Raw genomic sequence first — 18,153 nt, 5'->3', positions numbered from 1 at the left:
GGCTTTGCTTTGCTCCTTAAGGTTTTCCTTTTCCACCAAAATGTCCGAAGGAGGGAATGGTTATTACAAGGATTTTAAAATGCTCACGCACTCTCCCAGTTGCTGCTCTTCACTTCCTCGTTCCCCGCACAGACTCGTCCATGCTGTGTTGGAGCAAGAGGAGACATCACGTATTTATGGCCAAACATAACTAGGCATAATTCACAGTCAGCTTTCTAACAAGTGCTGTAGCTTCTATAACATGCTTGCTGTTAATGCTGTAGACATTTAATACTACATTTTATTGCATCGATATTATTTTAAAGATAAATGGTGAAAACGTGGGTATTTCCATTAGTTTTCTCAGATTAAGGTGCGATCAACGCTAATGCAGCACAGTGATTAGAATATTAAGTGCCCAACTAGGCAATTACTGTAGACTGTTTGATCGCCGCGATGAGAATTCATATGGAAGCAGTAATCGCTACGAATGTTTGGTTAAAGGGCACGCTGTAGTGGTTATGTGAATTTAAATTTTTTATTTGATTTTCTGGTTGTGAAATATTTCCATTGCAGTCTGTAGTTGTCATGGTTTTCCAAAAGTTCTTTACTCCAGTGCAAGGTCTAAATCATTATTTTCTAGCTTTAAAATGTGAAATATTTCACTCGCTTGTTTTGTTGCATTTGTCGTCTAGAGGAAATGTGGTTCCTGACTTTTGTTAGCCAAAGCACACACCGTTATTTGAGACCAGTTGAGAGATTTGAGGACATGTGTAATTTTGTCAATAGCCAGGAGAACTTAAAGGACCCATAATTATTTTGCCCTACAATAAGATTCTGTTCAGCTTTGGGTTCTGCCACCAACACACAATGGTCCACTTGACTGAAGTTAGACAATCACAGTCAACAAGCATGTGTGGGAACTGTGCCCTGAACTGTGGGCACAGTGACCCATAGGTGTGTAACGATGGACCAATAAAAATTGATTACTTTAATTATGATACATGCATTGTATGTATGTTGAACTTCTTTCGCACTCTACGTAGCCAACCGTGGTCATTGGAGGTGTGGGGTAAGGACAACGAACTTAATATAAAAATGAATTTTTTTGTATATGAAAGTTGCATGCAAATGATTGACTAGTGTACATTTTTGCTGATGAAAAAAACACAAGACAATCGTAGATTACACAAATGGTAAGACAAAATATATGAGATGGACATTTCGAATGAGATGGTATATAACAAAAGCAACAGAATAAGCAAGATGTACAGAACAATGCAGAAGACAGTGTGTTTGCCATAGAATAGGTACAAGGGATATTCAAATAAATAAACTACAAACGGGATGGCACAATTGAGGCAAATGCAAATGAGGCAGATGAAGCATATGTGAATACTAGGGGTCGTCAGTTTAACACATAGAAGGCTTTCGTGACCAATATCCATAATACTGTATAGGTTTTTTTTGGGGTTAGATTGCGTAAATATAATGTGTCATTAAACCTGCCACCACCCGACACAGCCAATTAGTGAGGTTTGTCACGTAAACAGAACGTGCCAATTCGTTCCTAGTACAGCACACTGGTGTGTTGGTGAGAAAATATACAACATTTACAATCTGAGTACGACGTTTTGCCAGTAATTATAACTAGCATCTTCAGGTGAAGAGCCAAGATCTGGCTGTCTACCTGATTATGCTAGATGGCCGTCTCACTGATGATGCAGATGGTAAATGGTGTGGCTTTGCTCTCCACCGGTGTGCTGTACTAGTAACAAATTGGCTTGTTCTGTTTACGTGAAAAACCTTATTAATTGGTTGTCGGGTGGTGGCGGGTTTAACAAGCATTATATTTACGCGATTTAACCCAAAAACCTGTATTATGAATACTAGGGTTGCCGCGATACAGGAAAAGTCCAGCTCGTTGAACTTATTGCGGGGTGGGGCCCTAGTCCGGCTAGCCGTGATTTAAATAAAAATCTTAAGTAAAAACAAATACGCGCGTATGTGCCTTACATGTATGCTGTACATATGTACGATACAATATATGTTTATATGTAGTACGGTACATACATTTGTGTGTGTAGTCTACGTGTGTGTTAGTGTACAAATCAAAAAGTAAAAAGAACATGCGTTTATATTTGCTGTACAATCATTTGCATGGCAGTCTCTCACCACTAACATAATGCCATAAGTACATTTAATACACTTTAACTATTTGATACAATATAGACACCATAACGTGTTCTCGCGCATCATGCGTATTACCAATTATATTCCAAAGTATATGAAACTAAATTATTTAACCTGTTTTTTTCTTATTACCAGGTAAGACCCACTGAACTATTTAGATTATTTTCAGAAGCAACCCGGCCACAAATGATAGCCCAACGAAGTGGATCATGTGGAAATATATAGCAGCCAAATACTATTAAGAACAAGTTTATAAATGTATGTAAAATAATCTGTAATTTTTGTTATTTTTTTGCTCTTTCGTGTACATTTCAGATGGGGGGTTTTTAATAGCAGCACTGGTCAGGCCAAGCGCGAAATACGGCTAGCTCAGTGTCAGTTTATTTGGTATAGCCCTGTGAGCCATTCGGCTCTTGAATCGGGTGCAACCGCGACAAACAAAAACATGAACAAGAAAACATCTTCAAGTGACTACGTGACTATGTGCAAACAGAAAATCCAAGAAAAGACAGTAAAATATTGCAGAAAAAGCACCCAAAAATCTCAGTGGGATGCAAGTCAAACAACAAGCACAAGACAACTTAGATTAAGGCCATCAGTTTTAACTCCGTACTACAACAAACAAACATGGCCAAACCAAAACACTTTTCGAAATCACCAAAATAAAGCCATAAAAGCAATGTAACAGTGATCATAGGAACTGTGAGTCCACCCGGCTGCAGTTTTACTATCATCATGATATATCGTTACGATTTAAAATCCACGATTTTTGTATTGTTTTGCTAAATACCCCACTGTGAATAGTGTAAATTTTTTATATATATTGCTTTGTGACTTTGTGGAACCGCAGTATTAGTTTATCACTATCATGTGACTTATTTTTTAGAAAATAGGCAAATACCCGCCTTTTGTCATCTGGTTTAACACCGTTTTGAGACTAGGCTGTCTCTGGTGTGGACCAATCGGGTTCTAAAACAATGCATATATTATTATCAGAGTACGTTTTTTGTTTGCATTCTGACCACAAGTATTGTGGTTAATGCAGACATGATTCCTTGTAAAAGGTTTCAGTTTGGTGTTTTAACATCTTAACACCTGTTTTGTTGCCAGATAAAAGGGGAAAATTTATTCTCAGGCAATTCCCGTTAAATGAATGCTTTGTGAAACGCTTTATAGACAACGATGGCTTCGATTTAAAGCTTTCGTGACTGCAGGGATTCATCTTCTTGGTTCTTTCGGTAAAGTCACGTAGAAGGAAAATAATAAAATAATAAAAATAAAACATAATAAAATAATTCTCACGACGTTTCGGCCACAACGCAAGCAGCCGTCTTCAGGTGGAGAACAGGTCTGTCAAGTAGACAGTCTCTCTGTCTACTGTCAAGTAGACTCTGTCTACTTGACAGACTCTGTCTACTTGACAGACCTGTTCTCCACCTGAAGACGGCTGCTTGCGTTGTGGCCGAAATGTCGTGAGAATTATTTTATTATGTTTTATTGTTATTATTTTATTATTTTCCTTCTACGTGACTTTACCGAAAGAACCAAGAAGATGAACGATGGCTTGTTGGCTTCATGGCTTTTTTTGTCAGCATGTGTGATGGACGCATGTTGTCTCATCCGCTGTAAGATAATGGGTTTGTTATTGATGAATATGCTTTGTGTTGAACATTCAGTGCAATATAGTACCATGTTTAACAAATTATGAGTATTTAATGTGTAAGGTGGAATATATTAAATGTTTAATATTAAATAAAGCTTTCCTTAATTTATGATCAAATGTTTATTCACTACTCGCATAGATTATTCATGCGATATGACATATCTGAGCCTTATTGATTGTAAAGTTACAATGTTTTAGAAGAATTATGTTGAGTGAACTCCAATCAAAGAGCTTTTGAGTTTATTGTTATTCATACTTGAAATATATTAAAGCAAAACAACGAGAATTAATGTTAAATACCATTACCAAGTTAGGAAACCCGATATTTTGATCATATGAAAACTAATATTGTTTTCAGTGATACTGCAGCAAAGTCTAGATAATACGATTTCGACAGTAAAACTGAGATAATTCAAACAAAATAAAATACATTGCAAGCGACACAAACAATACAAATGAGATGATTCAAACAAAACACAAATAAAAAGTAAATTATTGACATTAATCATAACACCAAATTGTGACTGTTTATCAATACCCTGTGGAGGTGGTTAGTTTTTTCACGTCTTCTGCCCAAGTGGCAGGCTCGCTATCATCAAGCCTATCAAGTTGCCGAATGAGTCCATGCTTTTTCCCAACCGCAAAGCATTATTGCAGCTCTTGATGTTATGTGTTATCTGTTTGCTCAGATTCTAGAAATGCACTTAGAATAGTTATTGTATCCTCTTGTAATGTTTTGTTGATTGTATTACACAAATTATGCCTACTGGCAGTGTATCACACAATTCATACTGACTTGCAATTTGGGGACGAACAAGCCAGTCAAGCATTGTAAAATGCTCTTGGATTAGCGCCAGTGAAAGCCCAAACATACGTTTTTACCAGATTAGTCCGGCATTTTGGCCTTTTAAGCAAACCGCTGTGGATCACTGCCACAAAGAAAATATACGGTTCACAATCCACCCATGTGGTGAAGGCCTCCATTTTCTGAAATGGGGATGTAGTCGCGTTGATGATTTGAGCATGGAGCCACCGTGTACATGTACAGCCCTTTGTCAATCCTCTGTGGTCGAGGGCCTCCCCCACGTTGTGCGGGTTGTGGGGGTTATTTGACCAAATTCCACAATTCTTGCTGTCGCCTGATGAGTGGTTGTAATTACCGGAGAAACGTCCTACTCAAATTGTAAATGTTGTGGATTTACTCTCCAACACAACGGTGTGCAGAACTAGTAATTAATTGGCATGTTTTGTTTACTTGACGAACCTTGCAAATTGGGTGTGTCGGATGGTGGCGGGTTTAATGATACATTTACATGGATATAACCCTAAAAAAACTCTATCCAAATTTCTGGTCGGTGTGGGTTGGTCAAGGCAAGGGTATATAGGTACGGGTCCATAGAAGTATCGTGCAACAATTGATTTTACTGCACTGGAATTTGCTAGGGAGAACCACAACTGATTTTTCCAGTGCACATTTCATTATAATTACCTGAACTGGCTCCCAGTAACTGCCACATGTTTTTATATTTGAACTCGCCTTTTGCCCCTCCAAGGACGGGTGTATTTCAGTAAATAACAAACTTTCAAGCGAAAAGCAGACCGCGACGTGGTATTCATTGCATCAATTCGTGTGAAATTTGTAAGGGCGCGGTGACACAGACTTGCTACAGATTATAATCCCTTGTTCATCATGACGTCATTTTTATTTCTATGTCTCAATAGCGGTATGGAGATCTCGTGACGTGAGGGTTCTGCCTTTGTAGTGAGGGTTGCAAGTTGCCTTTAAGGGGTGGGGAGGAAGTGCCTCGCCCCCCCATGTGGAGTGACGTCACCCACTAATGAATCTTTTTTTTGTGGGGGGTGTCCATTTGGAAGACGTCACCTTTTAATGATTTTTAATGAGGGGGGGGGTGTTACATGTGGAGTGATGTCACCCAACCATGCTTATTAATGAGGCGGGGGGGGGTCCATGTGGAGGACGTCACCTGTTCATGAGTATTAATGAGGGGGGCTGGCCGACGTGGAGTAACGTAACGCGCGTGACACACAGACATTCTTGGCTCATAGTAGTCACTGAGGAATGCGTTTTTCTAGTGGCAAATGACAATAAAACAATGGTTTCATCATCAAGAGGATTAAAGCCTCCTTACATCAGTGAATCAGGTATGTTATGCTTCATTAATTACTGCTTAATATCAGACTGTACACTTAGAAATATTCCATCATACATAATATAATACTTGAAATTGGTGAACTGTACAGTTTGTGTAATGAATTGTCGGTATTTTGAAAGTTTCATATAGTCCTATTGAGGTATTGTATTAACACAATATAATTGTACTCTGAAAAATAGGTGGTGCTTTTGGACAAAACGAAAACTTAATTTCAACTTCATCAAAATTCAAACACCAGCTGTTTAACGCTTTTGCCAAATGTGCATAGCCAGTTTATAGAAATTGCTACAATTGTAGAGTCGAATGAGGGAAGTTGCTTACTAACATTAAAACAATTATAAAAATTGTAATACATTCTCATCTATTCACAAGTGGCAAAACTCTTTGCGTATGAGTTATGCAGTTCCCTTGATAGCTCAAACCGGATGCCATATTCATCACCTTTTAAACATTTGATTTGGCTGTCGTGATGATTTCTTTACACAGACTAGCTAGTGTGTCAGACGGCTCATGTGGCAGAAAACTCCATTGTTCACAGGCCTGATGGCATTCGATACGTAAATGTTTTGCTAGGATGGTTGTGATATTTGAATTGCTCCGACGGTGACTTGAGAGGGGTAATTCTTGCTGTCGACCATCAGAAGTCCCTCGGCAAGTCTCATGTTAAACCCCAAGCAAGCAAGCCTGGAGGCTGACAATGCTGGATGTGCTGATAAGAGTGGCAGGTGTGCAGGCCAATTGGCACCAAAAAGGTTTTGCGTGCGAGAAGGCCCTACCAGGGTGTAAACTGAGGAGGTGAATGTGAAAAAGTAAACACATGTACTGTGACAAAGAAACAATGGCGAGCCGCTTGTTGTGTCATCAAACGAAAATGTGTTTCACTTTCCCGAGTCGCCTTCATCGTTGGTAGAATTGTTCTTCAAATTCTTTAGTGAAAATTGTATTGTCATTCAAGAACCCAGAATTACAAAGTGGATTTTAAAAAAGAAAAAAAACCCCAGCAAATAACGTGTAACAAATTAGGGGTTGAAGAGGCGTCCGGGTTTGCTGCCCTACCGGGGTAGGGGTCACGAAGGGGGAGGGGGGTGGAACAATGTAACCAAACAGAACCAGAAGTAAAATAACATAAACGCGATGTCCAAGTTCGTCATTCTTGTTTTCTCCCAGGACTGCTTTCACACTGTGATAGCGCAAGGCTTTTACAAAAGCGTGATGTTTCGCAGATGAGTTGTCAGTTGTAGTTTATATCTATTCATGTTCATCTTTTGGGATTCGCTATTGAGATTAAACTCGTTTGTGAGCCAATGTTTTAAGCATAAATTTGTTATCTCCAGTGAGTTAAAATGAACGAACACGCACTTCCAAAATAGTCCACAACTGCTCTGGAGAACATCACCGTCTTGCTGTGATGACATGAGCTTGTCCTGGGGAATGTTCCCAGATGTTCTGATGCATGCTTGCCATGGTGCTGACTTAAATGCTTCAGGTCTAGTCAGTTGAGGTGAGCGAGGAATATGAACTGGATTGACTACGAGTCATTGCATTATGCCTTGTATGAGCGTTTATTAACCAGTATTCCAATACGATTGTGCAATGCTGTAGGGTGTAAAATTTTTTTAACTCGTCGCTGTTGCATGTATGCTATAGGGGGAGAATTTTGTACGAGGCATTTGTTTCCCTTGGCTCGGCTGCCACCAACACTGTGGTGCATCAGCTTTGGCCAGACTTGCATCACGTTGGTCAATTCAAAAACAAGGCAAGTGGACAGGCCGGTGCACCGAGGGGGAGGCTCTTCTCCCAATAAAAACAAATATATACAAACAAATACAGTAAAACCTTGGATTGCGAGCATAATTCGTTACGGAAACGTGTTTGTAATCCAAAGCACTCGTATATCAAAGCTTTCATATATCAGTTGTGATCACGTGACGCTCGGCAGACAAAGCGTATACTGTATGTACTACAGTACTCGTATTGCAAGACCTCGCTCGTTTATGAAATTAATATTTAAATTTAAAAAATTGCTTGTCTTGCAAAACACTCGCAGACCAAGTTACTCGCAATCCAACGTTTTACTGTATATACAAATATATACCTCCCCTTGGACCTTGAAACCGCCTCGTGAACATTGAGTTCCTATCTTTTATAGATGTGGCAGGTAGTGTATACTCGTTGAAAAGTGTGGAGGAAAAGCAAAGGGGGGAGGTGCAGAGGTGGCACAAGACAGCGTCGTCATCACAAACCACCACCTGCTCATTAATATTAATGAGCACGTTGGCTCGTTACTAAAGGGGCGGAGCACAAGGCGGTGACGTCATTCGTGTTCATTGTAGAGGGGCTGTACATTTTTTGCTTTTAAGGCAGTGTTATCGACGAGCGTGAGGTTTTTTTTGCATGCTTGTGCACCACTCCCAACGCAGCACCAAATAATTCACTCCTGTGATGCTTCCGATTCAGTTATGATTATTGCACCAGCAGATGGAGTTTAACGATAACTGCCACTGCCTTATGCAGCGTCTGCTCCCTCCCCCCAACCCAATCCCCCTGCCTTCCCTGTACACTTTTCAATTAATGTACACTATCTGCTTCATCTACACAGCATAGGCCTCTCGATGTTATGTTAACAGCCCTGTCAATTCACTGCTGGATAAAGGTCTCTTGATATCATGTCAGAATCATAATAGTTATTTATACAGGAGGAATCCGATGAGCTATGATGCTCTTTTTCACAGATGTCCAGCACGTTTTTTCACAGATGTTGGTCATGGGGGCCTCTTTGACATGCTTCACCATGCTGGTCAGTGCGGGTTGGTGAACAATGGGAGCTCAAGGTGCTCTCTGATGTCGCATAGCTCTGACTGGAAGTTAACTAAGGTTGCAGGTTCATAGAGAGCAGTGTGCATGCCCCAGTGCTGCCTTGTACAATGAAGCAACACAAATACAGATGTTGTGAATGTGTACCGTCATTTTGGTAGTTCCAAGAAGAAGCCTCAGGATTTTGCTTGAGCTCAACATTACAGAAACGGAACTAGGCCTCGTATAGAAGCATTTTTGTTGTCGTAAAAACATTTAAAGAACGCTTTGAACCATTGAATATTTAGTAAAAAAAACCCAGAAATATACTTATGAGAATACAATTCCCGATGCCTTAATTGTCAGCTGAAATGGCATTGGGGCCTTATTGAGCACACTGCTAATTATCTTGTCAATGCTGTACAAAGTGCTGAAGCATTAAAATTATTATTTTAATGTTACGGACTGTCAGACACCCACTGTTATTATAATTGCTTTCCCCCCCATTCTGTGAACGAGCTTACAAGTAGGTTTTCATGACTGGGTTAATTTATGTATCCAACTCACTGCAGATCAAAAAAAAAATATGTGCACTATCGGTGATATTTAAGTGAAATTAAGTGTTTTTAAAATAATCAAAACATTGAATCTTTATCGATTCAAACCTTCCATAAATTTTGCTGTGGGATTTTTTTACCTCAATTGTTGAGAAAAATATCAACAAATTAATTAGCATCATACTTTGAAGCGGTGGCATGGGCCAGCCAGTAGCACGTTCACCGCTTGTGTCAAAGGTTCACAGTTCGAATCCAGTGGCCTCCCTGGTTATTACTGCGGGTGTATTAACAATAAAAATCGTCTGCTTCGCAGTGGACGTTGAAGATTTCTGTGATGTCATTTGCAAGAATAGAAAGGTCATTTTCTTGGTTCTTTCGGTAAAGTCACTTAGAAGGGAAGTAATAAAATAATAAAAATAAAACATAATAAAACAAAACAATATTATTTTTATTATTTTATTACTTCCCTTCTACGTGACTTTACCGAAAGAACCAAGAAGATGAATCCCTGCAGTCACGAAAGCTTTAAATAGAAAGGTCATTGTATGCCAGTTAGAAAAAATGCCAGCCAAATGACTCGATTGAAATTATTCGACTCTAACCATCGCCCCATACTGCGAAAACATGCTAGGACCTTCCTGTAAACGAGTCATGAGACACCGGTGAGGCTTTCCTCCAAACAAGCGTAGTGATAAGTATAATCGTTGCGTTAGTGTGTGGCTAACCAATATCATTGCACAGATACCTATTGCTTTATTTTTATTTCTCTTGAATGCACTAATTTGCTTATCCTGCCACCTGGGTCAGTTGGTTAAGTTTAAGCTAATTTTAAGTTAAATAACCAAACATTTGATACGAACGTGAATTATTTACAGTTGTATGTGTAGGTGGCTAATCTGTGCTGTGGATTAACCATGCCAGCCACACTTGCATTACCAAACACCTAACAAATGATGTAAGATATGTTAATATCAAGGTGCATATGCTTATATGGTGAAGCAGGTTAGTCATAGTCAATTCATTTAACTAAATGTTCAATTATGTTATAATAATGTTATGTTCAATGAATGCAAATACATTTTTATTTTGAGGTGATGTGATTGCCTAAATGTCTTTCCAAGCTGGACTTGGCTTAGAGCAGTCAGCTCGGTTGAACCTATTTTCATCTCTCAACTTCAATATATGTTGTAATCTAACAGTACATTATAATGTATGCAAATACATTAACTTATACGCATCACGCCACCTTTTTATGGCAGTCACCTGATGCTCGTTGCATGTACCAGCGAAATGTCCTACCAAATGATTAACTGTTATGGATTGCTCCGCAACATACATGCTGTGTTGAAGCAGTCAGGTTTCCCTCACTTTATGCGGGTTCGGTTTGTGCGGTTTTGCGTATCTATGGCTGACATTTCCACCTAATCCACCTAATCACGATATACGGTTTTAATTCGCTCGTATGCGGATATTGTGTGTACTGTGTGCACTACTCAGCAGGCAGCTGTCCCGTGCGGTTTTGCTTTGTGCGCCCCTTTTTGCGCCCTTTTCTTAGAACGCATCTCCCGCATAAAGCGAGGAAAACCTAGAGTACATTGGCACGTTTTTTCACGTGACGGCTTTATTTGGCTGTGTTGGGTGGAGGGGGGGGTGCATGACACACATTGGCATATTACGCACGTGATCTGACCCAAAAGTAAAAAAAAAATCTGTATCTTTGTAGTTTTCACGCCTTCCAATGTGGTCACGTGGATTTTTCTCCGGGTTCTCCATTTTTTCCCTCCACATTTAGAATCATGCCTTTAGAGTATTTGTCTGCAATACATTTTCACGTGATAAGCCACTTTGTTGAGCTATCGTTTGTGGGCAGGTCGCTTCTGAAAAAGAGCTACATAGCTCAGTAGGCCTTAGCTTGTAAAACTATTTTACTTGCTATGAAGCTATAAGTTGGCGTTATTGAAGGGCAGTGGTAACTAGGATATATCTGCTGTTTTCAAAATGCCTTAATAGCCCAGAGGTTGCCTCCCTCACTGGCAAGTCATTTTGCGCCGAGTCGAAGATTCCCCCTCATTGCTGCCCAGTTGTTTCTCTGGGGGTTTACCTGAAATGTTTGCTGCCTCTTGTAAAGCAGATGATGAAGACCTTTTGACTTGCAAGAGTATTCCATTATACGTACTGTGAATCCACTGCTGGATGAGGGAATCCCCACATCGTGCGGGTCACAGGGGTTGAGTACACTTCACCATGCATAGACGTGAGGGGCAATACCAACATGACAGTCCAAACGAGACAGACAATACAAATGAGACAACCTATACAAATAAGACAATACAAAATAGTACTTACTAGACAAACTAAAGAGAGACGCATTGCAAGCAATGCAAAGGGGATGAAACAAATGGTACAGAAACTCAAATGAGAATGAGACAATGCAAACAAGACAATCCAAATTAGACATACACATTACGTGCAAGTTACATAGTCCGCACAACTTGTTCATTACAAACGGGATGGCACAAATGCAACCAATAAAGAATGCTCTTTATTGAATCAAAATCGCAACCCCACATCGTGCGAGTTTATGAAATCGCTGGGGGTGAACTCATACGTGCTTGAGTGGTGCTTTGGCAAGCTACATGCCCATGAATGCAGCCCCTGTGCCTGGCCCTACCGAAGTGTTTGCCTGGCTGTGTGTGTGTCACCAGACATGCACAAGGCAGCATTATCTAACCAGCGGGATAGCACCTGCACTTGAGGTTTTGCTGTTGGATGCAGTAATTGTGCATTTGACATTTTCCAATGTATGCGGGAAATGTGTGTCCATATTTTGTGTCCATTGTAGTTGTTTGGCATTAAAATACTTTCATAGTTCTCTAACACCGTCATATAAACTGGCCTTGTCTAAGAAAAATGTCATGTACACTGGTTTTTCAACATTTGTCATGTAGAGAATAATTGCTAACGATGTTTTCTACGTGAAAATGTCCTCGTAAAACAGGTAAACACACCTTCCATGCCTTTATAGGCTGTAGGGGGCAACTGTGGCTCAGCAGTCTGCTCAGTCCAGCACGGTAAATAAGGGGCCCAGCGTGAGTTGTGTGCGAGGCCTCGGATTCTGTATCCATGGTCTCTCTACTTTGTGGAGAATAGTGGTGCAATGGTTTGTGTGCACTCTGCTCTATAATCCCAGCGACATGGGTTTGATTGCTGGACATGCACCTGTCCTTGTCTTAAGAACCCCCCCCCCCCCATGTCATGGGGCAGCCAGGGCCAGTTCTCTTATCTCTCACCACTGATGTTAGCTGTGGTAGGGAATCGAACTCGAACATACCGATTCATTGCCAAGTGCCCCCAACTACTGTGCCTCTCCTGTCATCAAATCTACGTGAATGTTTGGTAAACTCACGTTTTTAGATTGTCATAGACCAAACATGAGAATGTTTCCACGCTTGAATTGTCCTATTTAATTGTTCGTGCCTTGGTGGTCCAGATGTGATGGTGGTGGTGGGGGGGGGGATTAAACCCGTGTTGTGCTCTGTGTCGGATGCAGGTACGTGGGGAATCTCTCCCGACAGGTGACGGAGGCTCTCATTTTGCAGCTGTTTGGTCAGATCGGCCCATGTAAAAGCTGCAAAATGATCACAGAGGTGAACCAACACTCTTACTGTTACTCACCAGTCTCACCGCTCACCACAGTCTCAGCCACTTGAGCGTGAATTGTTTCCGTGTATTTGCATCTTGATCTTACTTCCATAATAGAGGTTTTTGGGTTGGATCGCGTAAATATATAAATGTGTCGTTCAAACCTGCCACCACCCGACACAGTCAACTAGTAAGGGTTGTCACGTAAACAGAACGTGGCCAATTCGTCACTAGTACAGCACACCGGTGTTTTGGAGAGCCAAGCCACAACATTTACAATCTGAGTATGACGTTTCGCCAGTAATTACAACTAGCTTCATCTTACGGTTTGAGAACTCACCAGTCTATAATACACTTTTATACATCTTACACGTCCAATGTCACGGTCACACGAATATGAGAATAAGTAACCCACATTTTTCTCGCGTAACAATGCACAAGGCTTCTTTGAAAACCTTAATTTGATTAACTGACATGGAATACATAATAATTAACATTTGTAAGGGGCATTTCATCCGTAGATCCCAACGCACCACCGTATATGGAAAGCAGGAAATTAACATAACCAGGGTAAATGGACAGAACTAGGGGGTGAAGGCCAATTTAAAGAGGTGAGACAGATTAGATTCATATAAACCGGCACAAAAGACGAAACGTAGAGCATATTGCCCATGATTTATGAATTATATAAAATGATAATGCATTTTTTAACTGTATATCTCACTTTTACTGCTTTGAAAATGCACAAATTAAAACCAATCCTTTATGGAACCTTCCACTCTGCATAGCCTCTTCACATTGGAGAAAGACTGAAACGTTACACTTTCGGTGTCTACACGTTGCCCGTCTAACTAAACGTTTGTGTACACCTCTACCATAGTGTGTGGTTTGATTCAATTGTTACATAATATACAATGTGTGTTCCTTGTATTTCTATAATTAATATGTTATACAGCAAATTGCATTAGATGCAAAGGAAAATCTGACAGAGTTCCATGACATCAAACTCTTTTTCCTTAAAAATGTAGTTTTATGTCAGGGTAGAGACATCACGTGGTACAGACGTGAATCATATTTATAGTAAACTTGAGAATCGATGTAATTCAATGGATTGTTACACCTCCACCCGCTGGCTTAGTGCCTAGGATGAAGCATTGGCTGCATGTGCCACTGCATTGTTTATTTTGAAGTAAAATTCATCCGAGTAAAAAAAGCCAATGGGAAATCAAGCTGTCTGAAACACGAACCACAAGAACCACAAAAAACAGATAATGGGAAATAATAGGAATGAGAAATTATAAAAATGGCACAACTCTGGAAATCCGCGAGGAAATGAGGGTATAATTCGCAGGCGACAAAAGGAGAGCGATTTCATATTAAAACAAAAAGATGCGAGCATCACACGAGTAAAAAAGATGTCGATGATTTTTGTGTTGTCACCTTCTGTCACTTGTTGTTCTGTGCCGGTATGTGACTTAAGTGTTGTTGTTCTGTGTGACTTAAGTGTGGTGTTCGAAAAACAAAAGTTCTTGCAAGGAGAAAACATGAAACTTGCATTAGAGCTGCTTCGTGTTTTGTTTTATTGGGCAGTTAAAGCGGTGTAGCATGTTGTCAGGATTCTCACATAGTTCAAATAAACATGAGTCACTTTTGTTTGTCACGACTGGTGATCAAACCGCTTTTAAGGGAGAGATTCACAGCTGAAATGAATGTTCAAAGAAACATTGCAATCCCAAAAAAACAAGAATCATGTAGCGATCACTGCTATAAACAATGTCAAAACCAGCACTTGTAATGGAGAGTCCACTGAGAGTAGGATAATTTTTTTTATTATCAAAAAACATCTGAAACCACAAAGTATGGTGAAGAATAGCAGATATATGAGAAGGCATTAAATTGCCAAACAAAAGATAACATGCACAGAACTTTGTAAAACCGTCAGGAAATGAATACTATAAATCAGAGAACACAACACAAGTTATTAAAAATGTAAACACAAATGCTTACATCAAAGCAGTAAAAAGAAGTTTGTGTTTTGTTAGTCTCACAAATGACAGCCATAAGAGACCCGAGATTGAACCGTGATGCATGACAGCGACAGAAACGTAAAACGAGTGGTGGAATTTTATGCAGGTCTCTTGCAAAATGAATTATCATCGACAGGTACCACGGAAAATGTTTTTGCTTGATGATGATGCTCCAGATGTAACGCCTGTATAAGTAACCACCACTGTCTTTTGTAGTATAACAAGTTATAGTTCCTGGACCGGTTCAAGGGTAAATAAGTCATTATTTGCATTGCATGGAGGGTTGCCAATTCCAGCCATTGTGTTTATTATTGCATTCATGTAAACGGATGCTTAGCGCATGTGCACCCATCTGCCATGGTTCAGTTGAAAAGGCTGCAAACGCCCCTCGAAATACATCATCCTCTTATCTGCGAGCTCGTTTCCCAGAAGAGTCATTGCTCATAGATCCACACGGATTCACAGGTAATGTAGAGTATTGATAGTGTAGTGTACTCCCCACTGTGGTAACAAAGCACATGCACTGCATTGCTGCTCCAACTTTTATATACAGTAAATCCCTGTTGCGGAAAACCCGACTTACGGAAATCTGACTTTATGGAAATGCTCCCATAAATCATGGAAAAAAATCTGTATGCGGAAATGTTTGCGTTAGGTAAGCGCAAATAATGCAGCGCGGTGAGGTTGTGGATGAATACCGTGGATAAAGTACATGTTCCATTCGTCTAATTATGGGTAGTGTTAGGATAGATATTCGATGAAAGAATCATAGGAAGTGCAGAGCATGTATTGCGAAACGATACAGGAAGCGATAGAAAACGGACGACGGTGCGATGCAGTACTGAGAGAATACGGTAGGGGAGGCACAACTATTTCGGATCGTTCTCGGGTACCTAACGCTTCCATAACCCGGGGACTGCCTGTGTATAACACAGTTCAGGGTGAGTTGTGATATATGCTTTACAGAACCTAAATGTGGAACAAAATATCACGGTTAAAAATCACATCACATCGCCTGGTGTTTCATTTGTTAAGAGGGGTGTGACTCAGCCTCATGTTGTCCAATGAGAGCGAGGAAGAACAATTTTCTTGAGTCCCTTGGCGCCGCGGTGGCGAGATGTTAACTCCCTGGTATGCGGGAGGTCGTGGGTTCGATCCCGACCCTGACGCCTGCATATTTGGAATTTACATGTTTTCCCTCAACCTTTGGAAACGTGTTTAGAGTTTGGCTGCTGTAAATTTCCATGTGATAAGCCACTTCGTTGAGTTATCATTTGTGGCCAGGTCGCTTCAGGAAAAATACTTTTTAGCTTAGCGGGCCTTACCTGGTAAAATAAAATATAGTTTATCTTGCTCGGGTCATGATAAATACAGCGACATTTTGTCCTGAGTATGGTGCCCAGACAAGGGTTAGAGCTCACGCGTCTGTATTCATGAGGAGGCTGCTCCCCAGCTTGATGTCACATCACTAATCCAAAATGACAGGCTCTCACCAGTGCGTGGAGCCTAAGGGACCCATGAGAGTATAAGAAGACATCATTGTAGTGCACTTACTCAATCGTAACACGCTGAATGTCAGTGCATTGCCCAATGTTCTTCGCTAGGGGGTGATACAGCATCACAATCTTAAGTTAAGCTTTCCAGTCGAATGAGGCTTGTGAAAATATTACTCGATTATGCAAGTTGTGAGTTCAAATGCTAGACGGGTGTCTACGCAACCCATCATAAGTCAGATGATAAAATGAGTGCCCTTGTGGGAATTCAACGGTAATTGCGATTGGAGAATTTAGTTCTTGCCATACGATAGTGCAAAGACGTTATAGAAAGCCAGACATTTTGGGGCAACTCCATCCCTATTCACCATATGTTTAGCTACCCTAATTGTACCACTGATAACCGTTGTAAAGCACCTTGGATAAAAGGGCTATATATAAATATAAATAAAAACAGCAGTATATTTTCCTCGGGCTGATATTAAACGCAGCACTAATAGGTGCTCATTGCATTCTGAGAGAAAGTAGGCAAGGCCCAGGATGGGTTCAGATTCCAACTCCGAAAGGTAATTCATGGCCAGGAATCAATCATAGGGTTAGCATCATAGCAATGTTTTTGAACTGCAAAGACTACGAAAAATTGGCCATGTATGTTTTGCAGGTGCCTACATAATGCAGCCGGCATAAATGAAACTTAGCACTTACATTAATTCACCTTGCTCTGTCAACAATTATAAGCAAGGACTGCCGCTGTGCTCTTCCGTGTTCCCCACTGAGTTTCTTCACAGAAAAGGGGCTTAATTATGGTTCCTCTGGAATGCTTGTTTTTGTGTTTTTAAGTTGTAAAAAAATGTATCAAGAAAGGGTTGTAATTGTAAACACAAGTGTGGTGTTCAAAGTGTGCGATGGTATCCACCCCTCATGAGCAAGTGGCATCATTTGCACCATTGGTATGCGGCTGTATTTAATCACTGTTCTCTCTTTTTTGCATGCACTTGGACAACGTTCAAGGTAAAATCAAAGGAAAATAAATTAGTAAGTATTGGTTCTTTGTGTTACCCTTTTGTTGCCATCTTGCTTTCTCAAGTGCATCCATGTTACCACTCTGTAAACAATGATAAGATTACAAAGTTTCACCCACAAGCTGCACTCGGATATTTTTTAAGTGCTTGGCATAGGATTAGAACATGTTTTGTAAGCATTCCCCCCCCCCAATTATATTCCAATTAGGTGTGATGAGCTTCTTAACACGAGAATGAGCAATGCTCATTTGAAAGCAACAAACAGTGCACCACCCTGTGTCAGAGAAAACACCCCTGGAAGACCATGCCACAACTGCTTGTGATAGACCGCTTTGGCCACAGTTGTAGCAAAACTTGTCTATGCCCTGCAAATAGTGTTCTTCAGATCTCGATCCTAGCGATTATTTGTAAGTTTTAGAGCAGAAGTAAGTCAGATGAAGTGGAAAAAATTAACTTGATGTAATGGGATGTTTGCTTGGCCAGTGGTGACTGAGCTGAGACCATCTGCTCACCACACTTGAGACACCATTTTAATATCAGGTTGGCTGCATGGATTTGAACTCGCAGTGCCAGCTCAGTATTGTGGAGGGCGGCGGGTGGGGGGAGTTTG

The 18,153-nt window shown here is 40.5% G+C and overlaps 1 protein-coding gene across 4 annotated transcripts in view; it reads left to right on the top strand.

Moving 5' to 3' along the window:
• Window positions 1-18,153, top strand: part of LOC144931575 (nucleolysin TIAR-like) — a 90,911-nt gene that overhangs the window by 2,637 nt on the left and 70,121 nt on the right. For all 4 annotated transcript variants that reach the window (XM_078855582.1, XM_078855581.1, XM_078855580.1 and 1 more), the window contains exons 2-3: window positions 12,910-13,006; window positions 17,533-17,556. In XM_078855582.1, coding sequence (XP_078711708.1) covers window positions 12,910-13,006; window positions 17,533-17,556 — 121 coding nt within the window. The remainder of the gene's footprint in view (window positions 1-12,909; window positions 13,007-17,532; window positions 17,557-18,153) is intronic.

This window comes from Lampetra fluviatilis, chromosome 4 (genome assembly GCF_964198595.1).
Source record: "Lampetra fluviatilis chromosome 4, kcLamFluv1.1, whole genome shotgun sequence".
NCBI lineage: Eukaryota > Metazoa > Chordata > Hyperoartia > Petromyzontiformes > Petromyzontidae > Lampetra > Lampetra fluviatilis.
Note: the sequence above shows the minus strand (reverse complement) of the source record. Positions and strands in the feature narration are given on the sequence as shown.